At 42.5% G+C, this 15067-nt stretch overlaps 1 protein-coding gene across 1 annotated transcript in view; it reads right to left on the bottom strand.

The window, feature by feature from the left end:
- The window catches only part of CLIC4 (chloride intracellular channel 4), a 72380-nt gene extending 60482 nt beyond the window's left edge, over nucleotides 1–11898 (bottom strand). The window contains exon 1 of the mRNA XM_043909271.1: nucleotides 11603–11898. Coding sequence (XP_043765206.1) covers nucleotides 11603–11674 — 72 coding nt within the window. The 5' untranslated portion in view covers nucleotides 11675–11898. The remainder of the gene's footprint in view (nucleotides 1–11602) is intronic.
- Between the last annotated feature and the right edge of the window lie 3169 nt (nucleotides 11899–15067).

Genomic DNA, 15067 nt, shown 5'->3' with positions numbered 1-15067 from the left:
TCTCTAAGATGATGTTGTAAGTTTTCCTTCCTACAATAAAGCTCTTACAGCTGAACTTTTTTAAAAAGCCCTTCCCTTGACATGTATCCCCTTCTACCTACCAACCTGTCTCTTTGACACAGCCAAGGTTCTTGTTAGAGTTTGGCTTTACTTACTCATTGAGCCCACTCTCTCACTTCCTCTTCACTCTTCTAGCTCTGCTATAGCTTCCCCACCACCTCTTCATCAAAGCCGTTACTACTAAGGTTACCCATGACTTTCAGACTGATAAATCAAACAGAACACCCAACTTTTACTTGACACAACCAATTGCTCCCTCCTTAAAAATTTCTAGTTTCCTTGGTACCTTGCTCTTATCACCTTCCTCTTCCCACTATCGCTTGATTGCAACTCCTCCTACTTCCCCTTTTCCAGATTCTTTATTACACAACCCTTCAGTGTTATGAGCTCCCAGGAATTTGGTCCTGAGCATTTTTCCTACTCTTCACTCATTTACAGAATGACCTCACACACTTTAAACACCACATAAACAAATAAAGTATGTACACACACACACACACACACGTCCCAAATTTCCCTACCCTCCTGAGACTTCTTTCCGAGCATTGGGTCTGTACATCCAACTTTCTACTAGAAATGTCCGCTTGACATCTCAGTCATCTCAAACTCAACAAGTCAAAACCTGAACACTGCTCCTTCTCCTTCTCATAAAAGGGACCACTATCAACCAGTGATTCTACTAAGATGCCCCCGTCATCTCACAGAACTCCTTCTTCAGCATCTTCTTATGTACTCCACTTCCAAAATTTATCTCAAATCCATTCTATTCTCGCCATCGCCATCCTAATTCAAGCCACCACCACCACCATCTTTGTCCATCACAACAGCCTGCAAGTAGTGTTCCCTGCTTCCACTCTTGCCACAGAATGGCTAGACTACTCACCCTAAAACACAGACTAAACCATGACACTGCCGTTTTACTAAGGAGAAAACCCACATGACACACAAGGACCTCCATGACGTGGCCTGCCTATTGCTCACTCTGCACCTCAGTCTTGTTCTCTCTATTCCAAACACAGTCTCAATTTGTTGAATACCTCCATTGAGTATTTCCAGCCTTTACATATGCCAGTTCCTCCAGCCTAGAATGATCTTCCTCTCATTCTTCCCCTAATTACTATTCATCCTACAAGTCGTTTTCTCAGAGAAGCTCCCATTAAGCTTCCATCTAAATTGGTTTCCTGTCATTCTTTCTCAGATACCCTGTTCTTGTCCTTAACGTAATTATATACCATATCTGTGTATTTCTTTAACAGAAGCCTCTTTCACTAGACAACAGGTTCTATGAGGTCTTAAAATATTCAAATTTAACATATCAAAAACAAAATTCCTGATCTCTCCATCAGAACTAGCCCTTCCCAAAGCATTTCCCATCTTGGCTAATAGCAACTCCATCATTCTAGTTATCAAAAAAAAAAAATCTCAGTATCATCTTCGACTTCTCCTTCTCTCAAATTCCTCATCCAATCTATTAGGAAATCCTGTGACCTCCATCTTAGAAATATATCCAGAACTAGACTACTTCTCACCTTAGCCCAAGCCACCACCATTTCTTGCCTTAATTATAGACAGTCCACTACTTAGTCTCCTTGCTTCTGCCCTCCCCTCCCTATTTGCTACTTTCTGCAGAGCTAAAGATTCTATTCAATGTCCCGTTAAATCAGAAAGAACACCGCTATCATTCTCCATGCTCCTTACCCTACACTTCAGTTTTCTTCACAGCACTTATCACTAGTAGACATACATTCACTACATGCCTCCCTCAACTGAATATGAATGCCATAATGTTCTTTGGTATATCCAAGTCCACAGAATAGTATCACAGTTACTTGTTAAATGACTGATTGAAAAAATAACAAATATTATTCCAGCAGGCAGAAACTGGAGGTAGGGGGAGAGGCTAGCATATTTCAGATGAAAGAAACAAGAGCAAAAATCTTCCATGAAGGCAGAGAAGTACAGGGCATGTTGAGGACCAATCTAGCTAGAACATGACATATATCTGCAGCTGCAGTGGGGGGATAAGACTGAAAACACGTTGGGATCATGATCTGAAAGACTAGAAATGCTAGATCATGGAGTTTGTATCTAATTCAATAAACAGCTAGAGAAAGGAGGATCCTTTTAAAATTTATGACTAAAGTATCAGTTTTATTTCAGGCAAAAATCACAGAATATAACACAATTATTGAAGGAAAGGATAAAAGTTTCTTCAAACTAATAATATACAATACCTGGTAGATTCAGTAATACCAACTACCCTTCATCTGTTAGAATACAACATAAATATTTCACTCATCTCTTAAGTCAATTATGTCATTTAGGTTGCCACATAAATTGTGTCTTAAGACCTTAATTCAACTGGATTTTAAAAAGCACATGAGACAAAAAGTCACTGTATTATATGGAAAATGACATCATCAAACACGGCTCATTTACTCACCCTTGTCCATTAAACTGTTTTGCGAGTTCCTTGAAGACAAAGGAAACTGTTCTTATTCCTTTATCTCTCTAGCACTTGGTGCATGGAAAGTATTCAATGTTTGCTTCTATTATGATCCCTATACTGTGCTTGACTGTTCCTAAACAAAGACTGCATCTTATATCCTCCAACTATAAAATGGGCATACCTCAACCTACTATTAATAGATAGAACTTGAGGGGGGAAATACCTAAAAAAAAAAAAAAAAAAAGACTTTTCAAAATGGATATCCCAAAAAGCACAGAGGAGGGCCTACCTTCAAACCATTTAAACAATATCTACACTAAGAGCAATTATACGTGTTGGCAGATTTCACAACATAAAAGCTTCCCTTCTTCCTGCAAAGATCAAACAGGGTAAATGTTCTTTTAGTGCCATTAGGAAAATAAATCCAAATTCAATCTGAGTTTCTCTGGTTAAACTTAAATGAAGTTAATTTTCTTTAAACCAACTCACTTAACTCAGTATATGTTACTTTAGATTGGGTTTTACTGTTCATTCTTCCAAGTATTCTGCATGAAGAACATTAAAACATTATACATAAACTGTCACCAATAATTCATGCAAGTTTCTGAATAAGATTAGAACATATAACAAAATAGCAACAGTAGTCACTTTAAGAAAAGACAGACAAAAGTAATTTTATTTTATGATGCTTTTCTGTGTTTTCCAGGTTGTCTACAGTAAATAACTGTTGGTTTATAACTAGAAAGAAACATTTTTTTTTAGAAACATTTTTTTAAAAGCATAATACGTACAGATGACTATACTAGGAAGCAGAAGAAAACTGACATTATTTTTCAAATTTAGGGCCAATATTTAAACTAAAACAGACTAAGGTTAGATACCACTGATGCTGAGTCATTTTTTTTTAGATACCTTTGCAATCAAGGGTCCTGCTGAAAAGTAAAAATGTCAGTAAAGTCTATGTTATTGATGGCTAGCGTTAGTTTTTACTTGATTTAATGAAGATCAACAAGCCCTCAATACCTATAAATCAAAAATTTAGATCCCTATGTTAACGAATATGGACTTCCCTGATAGCTCAGTTGGTAAAAAATCCACCTGCAATGCATGAGATCCCAGTTCAATTCCTGGGTCAGGAAGATCCGCTGGAGACGAGATAGGCTACCCACTCCAGTATTCTTGGGCTTCGTTTGTGGCTCAGCTGGTAAAGAATCTGCCGGCGCTGCGGGAGACCTAGGTTCAATCCCTGGGTTGGGAAGATTCCCTGGAAAAGGGAAAGGCTACCCACCCCAGTATTCTGGCCAGAAGAATTCCATGGACTGTATAGACCATGGGGTCACAAAGAGTCGAACACGACTAAGAGTCTTTCATTTCACATGTTAACTAATATATTCTGTAACCTACAGAATCAAATAATACAAAACTTCATACTCTTCATAAGTTTATACCTCTGCAAATTTTTCAGTTAAGTCTAGGGCATATGTATATTCAAGGCCAAAACTTCATTTAAGTCTGTCTTCTTTTCTCTCAATTAGTCTATGTAGTCTGGCTCATAGCTACCACTCTTCCATTTTCCTAAACAGCACAGCAGACTAATTGGGTCATCTTTAGCTTTTAATGAACTTTCACTCTAGCAATCTACCACCTGGTCTCTACCTCCATAATAAAGCAACAGGTTGTTAACTAAGGAAACATACACAGAACTCACATATTCTTAAAAGTTCTTAATTACTTCAACTTTCAGCTAATTGCTTTTGTAGTCTCTAATATTTATTCAGATTCTCCTTTTTCCTTCTCTCACACATACAAATAAATAGCTATGCTACATGATGGTAAAATTTAATACTTAAATTATTACAGATGATTGATATTTTTACAATTCTATTATAATGAAAACTTAATTATTTCCATAAAAATAAATTATTTCACCTGTAAAGTTGGAAGTAATAATTTTATTACAAAAAAAGTAAGAAAACTGTTATACCTCTTGCCCAGAGTCATACTGTATTTCAGCTCTAAGCAAAGCAACAAAAAAAAAAAATCTATAAAACAAAATATATGCTCTGAGGGTCAATACCTGGCCCTGATTCTAATATTACTACTTCTTCAAAATATTAAAATATAAAATACTCCTAGACCATCTTTGGCACACCTTTCAAATATAGTCTCATTTATCTACATTAAGTTGTTATTTTCATCAATTTATACTAATATAGTTTCCTGGTTTTATATTTTAAATAAAGGAAAATAACAAATCAAATAAGGCTAATTGATATTCTGTATACCATTTCTTGGTACTGAGTACTGAGGGATAAAGTCAAGTTACCAAAAAGACAAGGATTAAAACTTCTAAAAGAATTCACAAACTGATCTCTGAATTAAATTTAGATTTCTAGTAAATCAAACTTGGACAGTTTGCATCCATGACCTTAATGTTACTTTCCTTCAGAAACTCCCTTTCCATTTTCTACAAAATCCTATACAGTGGACAAACCCATCTTAACTTCCTCCCCTACTTGATTGAAATCTGCCTTAATCACACTCTTCAGCCTGGCTAACAAATTTCCCTTTTATGGACTCACTAATTCCCTAGTCAGGAGACATAAGAACACTGAGGTTCCACACTGCCAATGAAACAGGAAATGGGAAAGTCTTGCTCACCATCATTTTACTGGCTTTCAGGAATCTCTGTAAGCACCCTTCCAAACCAACTCTAACTTTTAGTGACAGCCAGGTCCTCCGCATTGCTCTTTCCTATTATTATTCATACCATTAGAATTTCTTTAATTGACGTACAGTTGACTTAGAATGTTGTGTTTCAGGTGTACAGAACAGTGCTTCAGTTATATACACACAGTCTCTTTCTCAGATTCTTTTTCTTTACGGGTGTTACAAAATATTGAGTATAGGTCCCTGTGCTATAGAGTAGATCCTTGTTGGTTATCTACTTTATATATAGTAGTGTGTATGTGTTAACCTCTACCTCATAATTTATCCCTCCCATCAATCTCCTTCCTTCATGTTAGACTTTTCATGTTTTCAGTCACCTTGTCTCAGAATCCTCCCATCTGTTACCCATTTGGGGCCCCTTTCTCTCAGAATTTTACATTTAATCAAGTTATCACCTTGGCCTTTGCCAAGAATTGCACTGTTAAGTCTTCAGGAACAGCTCAGACAAAACATAACAAAACAGAGCTGCCATTAACTTCACATTTTTACATTCATTTCTATCTCCTGAATTTTCCCCTCTGAAAACCTCAAATAAATGTCAAAGCAATTCATCCAAGGTAACACTGTCTTGATGTTGGGTTAGTTTTTGTTCAGTTATTAAAACAAAGTTCTCAGCATCACTGCCTATAGAAAATTAATTTCATTTGTCTGTGTTTAAAAAAAAAAGCCTGCCCTCAAAACAAAACATAAAGAACTCCCACTTTATACAATAAAAAAAAGATAGCTTCAAGCCTGCCCATAATCCATTTGCACCTCTCCAAATGCAGATGAGAAGCTGATGAATAGACAGCAATCCAAAAAGTAGAGAAGTATTGGGAAAACAATGAGACTCAGACTTAGGTTTTGAAAGTCTCATTCTCAACTTTTAAATAACTTGTCTCCCTGGCACTATGGGTTTGAAACATTGCTGGTTCCTTCTTCTTCTGAAAGTATCATCTATCTACTGTTTCCTGCATAATGTTTACAAGTGATGTCAAAACTAACATTCCCAGGGCTTCCCTGGTGGCTCAGTGGTAAAGAATCCACCTGTCAATGCAGGAGACTTGGGTTGGTCCAAGGTCGATCCCACATGATGCAGAGCAATTAAGTCCCTATCCCACGACTATTGAGCCTGTGCTCTTGAGGATGGGAGTTGCAACTACTGAAGGCTGCATGTCCTAGAACCTGTGCTCTGCAATAAGAGAAGCCTTCACCGAAATAAGAAGTTCGCACACAGCAAGAAGAGAAAAGCCCTCGCAGCAACAAAGATCTAGCACAGCCAAAATAAATAAATAAAATTATAAAACACACACACACACACACACCCCTAACATTCCCATTCTTGGCTATTCCCAATTCCCTTACGATAGCTATTTTTTCAAAGTCAAGTCAAAGCTTACTTCTCTGCCTTTACCCATCTGTCCTGGCCCAACTTAATGTGAACCACAGTCGACTCGTTAAGCATGTACTACCCTGTATTGTTGTTTTCTTTCCAATAAAATTTATAAACCTAAAAACAGAAAATGTTTAATAATTTCTTATATTTCCCTTAACACCTAACTCAGTTTTAGTCACTTACTTCTTTCCAATAAATGCTTTAAATCACAGATAACAAATGGAAGTGACTTTAGGGATCATCTAGGTCAAACTTTTCTTCTATATCTTTCTTATATGAATTAATACTCAACAATCAGAATGCCACCATATACTTTTTAGAACAATGGCTCCTAATTCCAAGAAAAAGAGATTCATATAGAATTTTAGATGTAATTTTAAGGATTTACGAAATCCCCTGAATCCAATTAATGAAGCTCGTACTTATGAATAATACACTATTGGGAATTTCCTGGAAATCCAGTGGTTAGGACTCTACTTTCACTGCCGATGGCCTGGGTTTAATCCCTGGTGGGAAATAAGATCCTACGAAGCCACACAACACAGCCAAAAAAAGAAGAAAAATATATTATCAAGAACGAAAATAGGTGTCCACTGTTCTACTGTGTGCCAAGCACTATTCCTAATACTTTACATAGGATGATATATGGCTGGATCATATTTCCCAGCATTCCTTGCAGTTAGATGGAATCATGTGATTATAGTTCTCCCCAGTGGAGAATGAAAGGAAGTGACAGGTAGAAGTTCTAGGCTGGTGCCCTTATGATGAGCCTCCTCCATACTCTTCACCAACTGCTGCAACCAGTATTTCTGTTACCAGCTCGGCCAACTGAGAGAACAATGCCATGGGGGCTGGTGGGAAAAGAAGCTGAAAAGGCTTTGGTCCCTAAATGACTCTAAGGAGGAAAGCCATCAACATTGAGAATACCCTGCCTGGGTTGCCAGGTGAGAAAGGAAATTAACTTCCATTTTGTTTGAACCACTGTTTGGGGTAGATAACAGTACTTATTACAGAAGCTTAGATTAGCCTAATTAATACACAAAGATCACCAATTAATCCCATCAGCAACCCCATAAAATTGTGCTGTTACCATCATCTCAATATTAGAGGTCAAGAAACTGAGGTACTAAGAACTTAAGAAACTTCCCTGACACTTCTAGAAGCCAGATTCAAGCCATGCAGTCGGGCTCCAAGCAGTCAGGGTTCACGCACATTAAAAATTCTGCCAGATACCTCAAAGAAACAATCATTCTTGTGTATTAAGCCACTCTGCACCAGCTTAACTTTTTACACCACTCCAATTCTAGCAGTTTAGGAATGACAGCCAACAGTGAGTGTCCCAGTTCAAAATGGCAACACCAACGACTTTACATTCCAGCCAATAAAAGTAAACTCTGCAAAGGGAATCCTCCTCCCCAAGATCAGAAACACCATCACATCATACCAAAGATTCTAGCAGGGGGTGGGGCCGGAGGGCAGCAGGGGAATCAATAGGAGTTAGGGATATAGAAGCAAAGGAAAAATCCAAAGATTCAGACTCTTCTCAACTTCTCTCATTTTGTTGTTCAACACAGTATTTACTTTTACCCCATATAGAAATCTGGGTTTTCAAATTCTAAATGTAACAAAGAAGAAATACTGGTGGAAAATATATGGCAGATACATGAACATACTAGAAGTACCAAAAATGGAAGGGAAAATAGATAAAACCACACAACTTTGGAGGCTGGAGGGTAAGCAAAGTTAAACAAATGAAGGACCAAGGTTTGAGACACAGACCATCAGGATCTAAAAAGTAAGTAGCCCTCAATTCCAAAGCATGTCAGACACATATATCAACACCAAAATGCTCAGAAAGGAAACAATCTCATTCCAACTATTTGGTACCATCCTAGGTACTCACTCAGAACAATACACAGACCTTACCATCAAGAAACTTACTGCCTTTCAAGTAGGGAAGATGTATATACAAATGAGTGTATACAAAATGACACACTACTAGCATTTATTTACTTATTTACTTACTTCTAGTATCTTAGAACTAGGCATTGTTCTAAGCTTATTACCACCATATCTATTAACTAATTTAATCCCATGAAGTTGGTCTATTAATATCTCACCTATGCAGATGAGCCATAGAGAGGTTTAAGCAATGTGTCTGGGACTCACAATTAGTAAGTGGACAAATTGGATTAGAAACCTGGCAGAAGATAAGAGACTTTATGACCTTGCTAAAGGGCTTGAACTTCACCTTACTAATCAGTGGTCCCCAAGTAGGACTAATGTATCAAAATCCATACCAGGCCCCTCAGAGTAGGAAAAAGAGGGCATCCTAACTCTTGAGGATGACTGCCTTTGTAGGCCTCTTTTACTGTTGGGAGGGTACCCCCCATCCTGTACATGCTGGGGTAAACAAACAAAAATGGAGCACTGCTGTTACATAGGCCATGAGAGTTCACTGGGCTCATGAACAGACAACTCCAAAAACAACACTCACAAGGGAAAAAAAATGTAGCAGTGAGTCTAGTCACACTAGCTGGTAAGGTCCTAGCCTATTTCCATAAAATTTAATGCTACCTAAACAGGTAGCATGTTTATACTCATTTCCTTTAGGTGTAGGTAACAGTTTCCTGCTACAAACTCAGATGTTTAAAACACCACACTGGACAACCAGTCGCCACCCCTTTGCTGCTCTCAAAATAATTTTATTTACAAGAATATTTTCCCCACTGGCATTTCCCACACATAGATTTTGGTAATCAAGAATACTCTTTACCACAACTTAACTGTCCCCTTTTCCCTCTTTGAAACAGCTATCCTGATTTATATCAGTACAAAGTTTTGCCTATGCAGAATCATGGGGCAGCAGAAAACATTTCACCTCTTACTTCATAAAAAGGAAAACAAGTCTCAGAGAGGGAAAATAACCTGCCCAGGTTAAACTAGCCAGTGAACACAGAACTATGACTTGAACCTGGTTCTTACAACTATTGATAAGCAGGATGCTTTTAAATGGCTCACAAACATTTATTTTGATAGTTATGCACATAAGAAATATAATCACCACACCTAATCCAGTTTCACAAGCATTATTGCTTAGGGCAATGTGTTTATGCTTTTTAAAAAGTGAGCTGGATTTAGTAAGTAAGACCAATTCAAGAAATATACAGAAAATTAAGAAGGGATGCATACAAGTGACTCAAGTCTTAGAAACAAGGCACCACATCTCTCTCCTAACTGAAGAGTTAAATTAATAGCAATAGGGAATTAAGCACTGATCTCCTTACCTGTAATTCATATCCTTTATTTCTTTTTCTTGTCTTATTGTATTGGCTAGACCTCCAGTACAAAGCTGAAAGGCCACTATTGATAGCACCTTTATCTGACTGTAAATTTAATGATACTTCTAAAGTAATATGTTTAAGTAACATTTTTTTTTTTTTTTTTTGGTTTTCAGTAGATACATTGTTTTTGAATTTATGGAAATTCCTTCCTATTCCTTGGCTCAGTGAAATTTTTTGAATACTTCTCTCTGACCCACCCCTCTCCCTTCTCCATGCTGCCTTCCAGGCCTCTTCCTTTTTCTTATTTCAGATTTCTTCCTACATTCTCTGCGCCTCAAAGTACTATATTTGCCACTATAAATAACTGAGACTCTTTGAAGATACTCTGCGGGTTCTATACCTGTCTGCTGTTTCAGCTCCCTGAATCAAACTGCTTCTAAAACTGATAACTGAAAGAAATCTTAAAACACTGTTCCCATCATTTTCAGAGCATTTCTTCCTTCCATGTCTCAAACACACCCCTAAATGTCTTCTGTACTTTAGAAGAAAAACTCAGGAAATAAAGAACAAAGTTGTTCTGGATTTCTGTTAAATTCTCCAACTAAGAGCTTAAATCTGAGAGCTGGCTTAAGTAAGTGACTAAGAAAGAAAATCTCGAGGATTTTAAAGAAGTTTTGAGAGAGGCAGTTGGATCCAGATGTTCATAACTTCTATCTATCTCCTTTGCGAAAACGAAAAATACTGAAGAAAAAAGTAAAGGGCTAGAGGTAGTACTTGTCAACAAACATGGTAGTTCCAAGATACAAAAACTGAAGAGACAAGAAGGGGTAAAAAATCAACCCTTTAAAGCCCAAACAAGTTACGAATTCTTTCCTCATCAGTTTTTCTTTCAAAACAAAAGGGCACATAATCTTTCCCGAGGCAGCAACACCGAGGGGAGCAGCCAAAATGTTGCATCATACAAAACACTCGCGCTTGAGAAACAAGAAACCAGATGGTGGTAAAATACCTAAGACAGGAAAACCCAAGTGGGGAATCTCGGTCTTTTCCGGAGGCCCAGGAACGTCTGCTCTTTTTAAAACATTTTTTCAGATGGAATCGAAAATTAAAGTTACAGTTTCCTACAGCCGGGAGTGACACGCTCTTTCAGAAAGTATTCAAGCAAGTTCAGCTCACGACGGCGCTGAGGCTTCACCTCCCGGGCTGGGAGTGGACTTGGGTCGAGAGCCGAGGGCTGAGGTGGGGTGGGGTCGGGCGCCCCGGCGGTGGCTTGGGAAGAGAGGGGTGACAGGACCCACCCCCGCCCCGGTCCCGGTCCCAGGAATTGGGGCCTCCGGGGCCCCGGGGTGGCGGCGGGGGTGGAGGGAGAAGCTCGCCCCACCCGGACGCGGGACGATGGTGAGGCATCCGCCGGGGTCCCCGCGGCTGGAGGCGGTGCCCGCCCTCCCTCCCCGCCCCGCAGTGCTGGCTTTCTGGGGTCCCGGTCCCACCCCGGCTCCCTCGACCGGCCTCGGCGGCGGGAAGGCGCGGGTGGGCCCAAGACAATGGGCCGGGGGCGCGGGAGCAAAGCTCCCCTCCAGCCCGCTTGCCCTGCGCCGCGTGGGGGCGCCGCGGCTGAGGAGCGCCCAAGGGCCGCCGCCCCCTGCGTCCCGGCGGGCGGGGGGTTGTCGGCTCTGGGAGGACGGGACGGCGGCGAGCGCTCACCTTGACGAAAAGCTCGATGATGGGCTCTTTGTCCTCCTCCTTCAACCCGTTCAGCGGCATCGACAACGCCATGGCCGGTTCGGCTGGACTCCGCGGACGGCGGCGGCGGCTGTTTCTGCTCCGGGACTGCTCTGGCTACGGGCTCCCGCCGCGCTGCAGCACCCTGGACTGTCCTGGCGTCTAGCTCGCCTCAGCCTCCGTGCCTCAGGCTCGTCGCCTCAGCACCGCCCCACGCCCCGCGCGCGCGACTCTGAGGCGGCCGCAGCCCCGGCCCCTTCAAGTCGCGGAGGCGGGGCGCAGGGGGCGGGGTCTCGGCTGGGGGCGTGGCCTCGGCCAAGTGGGTGTTGAGGTGGGGCGGGGGGTTGGCGGCTGAAGGATGGCTCCGGCCCCTGGAGGCTGTTGAGGCGGCTTGACCTCGGCTCAGGGGCGTGGCGCCGGTGGGGACCAAGAGAAGCCTGGGCTTGGGCGAGCGGAGGGCGGGACTCCGAGCCTCGCCTCCCGAGGTGGGGCGGAGGGGAAAGTCCCCCGGGGACCAGCGCCTGACACCGCCTCCCGCCGAAGCGCGGGCGCGTCCTCGCAGCTGCTGTTGGCGCTGCGCCAGGTGACCTCAGCCTTCGGCCGGCCTGGAGAAGTGAGAAGGCATCTCCCGCCCTCTCCCCTCTGCTGCAGCCCACCGGGAGTCGTCCCCCTTTCCCTCAGCAGTCGCCTCCCCCCAACACCCTCAGTTAGGCAGAGCTCCCTTCTGCCTCTTCGGAGAAAGTTTTCATCCCCTTAGAAGCACTGTTTTATCCTTCCTCTCTGACTTCTCCGTTTTCCCTTTTGACTCTCCCGTCACTTCTGTCTTGGGAGCCAGCTTATTAACAAATATTTATCAGGCCCTACAGTGTGCCTACCCCCCCCACCCCCCCGCAGTAAACAGCACGGACCGTGATCCCTATCCTCGGAGAGCCTAAGGTCTGGAACTGAACGCCTTTGCCCGAGGCTACGAAGGACTCTCAAGCCATTAATCCATAGGGTTCCTCTTGCCTGAAGTGATTTCCTTTCCCCGTCCACCTGGCAAACCTGAAGTGTGTACCAGAATCACCTGGGTGCTACTCCCAGACCTGCTTTACCCAATTCTCTGATTCTCCTCCGGAGGGGAAGGGACAAATTGCCATTTTAACAAGCACCGGGACCTTTTTGATGCGGTGGTCTTCAAACTGGAAAAATTCTACTGGGATTTGAAGTCCTTGAGGACAGTGGCCGTATACTTTTGAGTCAGGCAGGAGGTAAGCACCGGTCTGGTTTTGTGACTGATGAACGCCTGGGGCAAGTGTCATCCCCTCTGGAAACAGTTACTTGTCCCCTCTTCTAACTTTCGGTAACACATGACTCAGCTACTCCTCCCCACCTCCTAGCTTAACTTGAAGGCTGAGTCCTGAGAGGATCAGACTGAGGTTTATCTCTCCACATCCTCAGAGCATAGCACTTGTCAGAAGTGTGTGTGAAAATATAGTGAAACCTGCAGCTCCTCCCTCTCCCAGTCCATAGCGTGTTGCTCAAATTCTCTTGCAGGAACTCTGTTAAAGAAACATCCTACCCCAGGGGTTAGGAGCACATGATCTAGAGTCAGCCTAAGCCCTGAAACTGCAAGATCCTTCAATCCCTGCCTGTTCAGTCACTCAGTTTGCGACCCCATGAACTGTAGCCTGCCAGGCGCCTCTGTCCGTGGGATTCTCCAGGCAAGAATACTGGAGTGGGTTGCCATTTCCTCCTCCAGGGGATCTTCTCGACACAGGGATCAAATCAGCATTGGTAGGCAGATTATTTTACCACTGAGCCACCTGGGAAGCCCCAACTCCCTAAGTCTCAGTTTCATTCTCTAGATGGGAGTGGGGCTGTTACTGGGCCTTCCTTACCTCACCTCCTGCTTAGTCAGTGATAGCTATTATCGCTACTCTAGGCCTCCTACTGTCCTTGTCCACCCCTGCAGGCAAGGATGGCATCATACTCAACTCTGTGAGACCAGCCCATTTGTTGAAAAGAAGTAAATGCTAGGAGGCTGTCCCCGAGATGGGAACCCAAACCAAAAAAAAAAAGAAACAAAAACAAAACAAAAACTGAAGTGCCAACTGAACCTAGTGTTAGTTCTTCATAGAGTCAGAAAGTGAACCAAAGTTTGCTTCCAGTCTCTACCGGCCTGAAAAGGAACCAAAATGGTGAACCAGTTCAAAGCAGATCCAGGTCCAAAACAATCAAATGGTAACTCCAAGATGACCCCAGACTGGCCCTGAGGCAAAGGAGTATTTCCAGGCAGTTCTCTTTTCCAAAGATTGCCTGAAGGTCATCAAATTCAGCTTGAATCAGTCACTGTTACCTGTGGTGAGTGTCTGCTGACAGCCCCATACTGGCCTCTCGGCCGAGGACATGAAAGTGACCAAGGCGTGGAGGGATGAGCCAACCAGGAGTTTTTAGGCCTTATTGAGGCAGATCCTAACTGAGAGGAAGCCACTGACATCCTCCCCAACAGAACCTTGAGGCAGTGATGATCTCAGGCTGAGACCCAGAGCCTGTGCTTAGAAATCTGATCACAGTCACTTATACCTACATTTCCCAATTTCCACCATCATGTGGCTTGCATGAATGGGCAGAGCCAGTCCAGGGAGAGGTAGAAAGGGAGAGAACCAGGACGTGTATGTGGGGGAGGGTCCACAAGCATATTGCATTTAAGTCTCATATTCGAGTATTGAAATGCATGCATGTTTTACATTCTGTATTGTTTTGCTTTTATAACACACACACACAGATCTTGAAGACAGGTAGAGATGTGTTCTCCTCCCTCCTCCACCCCCACCCGCTTCTGACCTCATCTCTTATTCCTCTCCCCTTTGCTCTCTATCCCAGGCACACCTGCTTCCTTGCTATTCTTTGAATGTGCCAAATGCCCTCTTGCCTCAGGGCCTTTGCACTTGCTCTTCTCCTTCTATGGAACATTCCTCCCCCAGAGGAACATTCTTTCCCCCAGGATTCCTGCAATTCCCATTCCCTTGCCTCCTTCAGGTCTTTGCTCACATACCTCTTTCTCAGGGAAATCTCCCCCAATACCATCCTACTCAACATTGCAAGTGGTTCAACCTCATTCTACTCTCCACTTTATTTCTCTCCATAACACTTATCACCCTCTGAAATACATTTTACTTGTTTATTTGCTTATTGTCTCTCTCCTGCCACTAAACATCAATTCTATGAGGGCAGAACTTTTTGTTTGATTTTTGGTTATGGCTGATATTCCCAGCTCATACAACAATTCATAATACACAGTAAGAACTTATGGAATGGGTGTATGTGCCTTGTTTAAGCTACGGTTTCCTGTACCCCTGATGTACCCTTTGGAAGGTCTTGTTCACCCCTTCTGAGAGGCCAGGTGGTTTGTGTTTGTCTGTGATTGCTGCTACATGAGAAGTCAGGTTTTCCAAGGGGCAAGGT

The sequence above is a fragment of the Cervus elaphus genome, chromosome 8 (genome assembly GCF_910594005.1).
Source record: "Cervus elaphus chromosome 8, mCerEla1.1, whole genome shotgun sequence".
In the NCBI taxonomy this organism is placed as follows: Eukaryota; Metazoa; Chordata; class Mammalia; order Artiodactyla; family Cervidae; genus Cervus; species Cervus elaphus.
The sequence above is the reverse complement of the archived record's forward strand: the minus strand, read 5'-3'. Positions and strand labels throughout refer to the sequence as shown.